Here is a 2,137-nt window from a genome sequence, read left to right on the forward strand (position 1 = left end):
AAATTGAGAGTGTTGAGAGTGGCAGCTTCTTCTCAGCTACTGACACATCTAACTTTCTGTACCAGCAGAACTGAAAATGGGGATTAGTGGCCGTCCTGAGTTTACAATACTCCTCCTTTGTACGATTGGGTTTTGTTTGGAAGCTAGGCTGGTCATATTCATTACTTTTCAATCTCAGGAACTTGCATGGGACGCAGCACGACAGTACTGCCAGATGAACCACATAGACATGGTTACCTGGAACATAGTAGACCCGAACCTGCTGACTACGTGGCTGCAGGAAGAAGGCTACACCAATGTCTGGATTGGTTTACACGAGGATCCTGAGCAAGAGTCAGTCTGGAGGTGGATCAATGTGAAGTGAGTGAGCTGGTATCAGATTGAAACATGACTATTAATTCAGTTCAGACATTTAAGCTGCTGATGTGTTTCAGAACTGGTGAAGGCCTGACGGGAGATGATGTCTCACAGAGCAAGAACTGGGTGCCAGGTCAGCAATTTGATGACAGCTGTTGCAATTATAACATCCCAACTAAAAAGTGGTACAGCACAGTTTGCTCCTATCTGCTGCCCTTCAACTGCTATGAAGACAATCTGTTGCTGGTGACTGAGACCAAGACATGGGAGGATGCTCTGAATCACTGCAGGAAAATGACAAATGCAACCCATAAGTATGACCTCTTGAGCGTTAGTTATTCATCTAACTTCAGCTATGTGAGAGATCGGATCTACAGAGCCACCACCGAGGAGGTCTGGGAATCACTCGAGATTTATTCTTGTTCTACAAGGTTAGAATTGTGAAAGCTTTTTTTTTTTCATTTCATTTGCTTTGTGTCTACCAGGTTTGGATAGGATTGCGTTTCCTGGGAGGGGAGTGGTGGTGGTCGGACGGAGAGACGTTGGACCACCAGGAGATGCTGCCGGACTGTCCGAGCCAGTGGCAACACTGTGGCACCGTCTCCAAATATAACACAACTAACTGGATCAGCAGGGACTGCTCAGAAAGAAGAAACTTCATCTGCTCTTATAAAGAAGTAACATAATAGCTAGACAATGACTACTGCTCTCTGTCTTCATATACTGTACACATAGAGAGTCAGTAAGCAGTCATCTCCAAAAAGTCTGAATATTTTTGATAAGTCCTTGTATGTCAGTACCTCAGTTTGCTCAGTAGAATACATTACGTAGTCTAACTACACGTTCTAAAGTTTTCATACCTTTGTCACTTTTGGTTTACAGCTGATAAAAATTTTAAATTTAAGATTTTAACATTGGACCAATGAGAAGTTATGCTGCTTAACCCAGTGGAAACACTGTGGCACCGTGTTGAAATATAACAGCTGACTGCTCAGAAAGAAGAAACTTTATCTGCTTTTGCAAAGACATTAACAAGAAAACATGAAGCTTTCTGCCCTTTAGCACTGTAGAGTTTTGAACTTGCATTTACATATTGTACTTAAAATATGATATGCCCTTTACTTGTTTGAGGGTAGCATAATTTTATTCTTTGTGATGTACTAATGTTTTATGATGTACTGTAGAATCTATGAAATTTAATTGTATTTTCAACTGTTTCTAGCAATATATTTATTGACTGTCTACAATGTGTTAATTTATCCATTCAGATATGAAAAGAAAAGCTTCTGACAATTTTAAAGATATTTTTTAAAAAAATCAACATTCAACTCAGAAACTAAATCAATAATGTGGATAGAAAAAAAAGCTGGTGTGAGGGGTAAATGGAACAAAAGAAAGATAAAAATTAAATAAATCCTTCCAAAAGTGCTTCATAGAGTAATACTTGTGTGAATGAGCTTGGATATGTGAAGATTCTTTCTGATGGGTGAGTCTGGTGACAAATTAATAATCAATTTTGGAATTATAAGTATTAACAGAACATTTATGTAACAAATATTGGCAAATTCAAGGAATTAAAGAAAAAAACAACAGTGACCAGTGAAAATTTTCTGCTGCTGGGAAGCGCCAGTGCACAAGCCTGCCTCAATTGCTTGAAGAGGAAAATTAACTTGCATTAGGCATATTACTAAATCAAAAACACTACATACAGAATAAAAACCAGTGTTGTGTTCAAGACCACCTAACCCGAGACCAAGACAAGACCAAGACCAGAGTGTAT

General features: G+C 38.9%; 1 protein-coding gene across 2 annotated transcripts in view; it reads left to right on the plus strand.

Annotated features, from left to right (window-relative positions):
* Positions 1–1,599, plus strand: part of LOC106953064 (macrophage mannose receptor 1-like) — an 11,714-nt gene extending 10,115 nt beyond the window's left edge. The window contains exons 2-4 of one of the 2 annotated variants that reach the window (XM_015041581.1): positions 179–360; positions 435–750; positions 843–1,599. In XM_015041581.1, coding sequence (XP_014897067.1) covers positions 179–360; positions 435–750; positions 843–1,043 — 699 coding nt within the window. In that variant the 3' untranslated portion in view covers positions 1,044–1,599. Of the gene's footprint in view, positions 1–70; positions 361–434; positions 751–842 lie in introns of those variants that run through there. The other variant, XM_015041580.1, reaches the window with a different exon arrangement.
* The last annotated feature ends 538 nt before the right edge of the window (positions 1,600–2,137 follow it).

Source organism: Poecilia latipinna, unplaced genomic scaffold (genome assembly GCF_001443285.1).
Source record: "Poecilia latipinna isolate Pla-1442-1.1 unplaced genomic scaffold, P_latipinna-1.0 Scaffold558, whole genome shotgun sequence".
Classification (NCBI taxonomy): domain Eukaryota; kingdom Metazoa; phylum Chordata; class Actinopteri; order Cyprinodontiformes; family Poeciliidae; genus Poecilia; species Poecilia latipinna.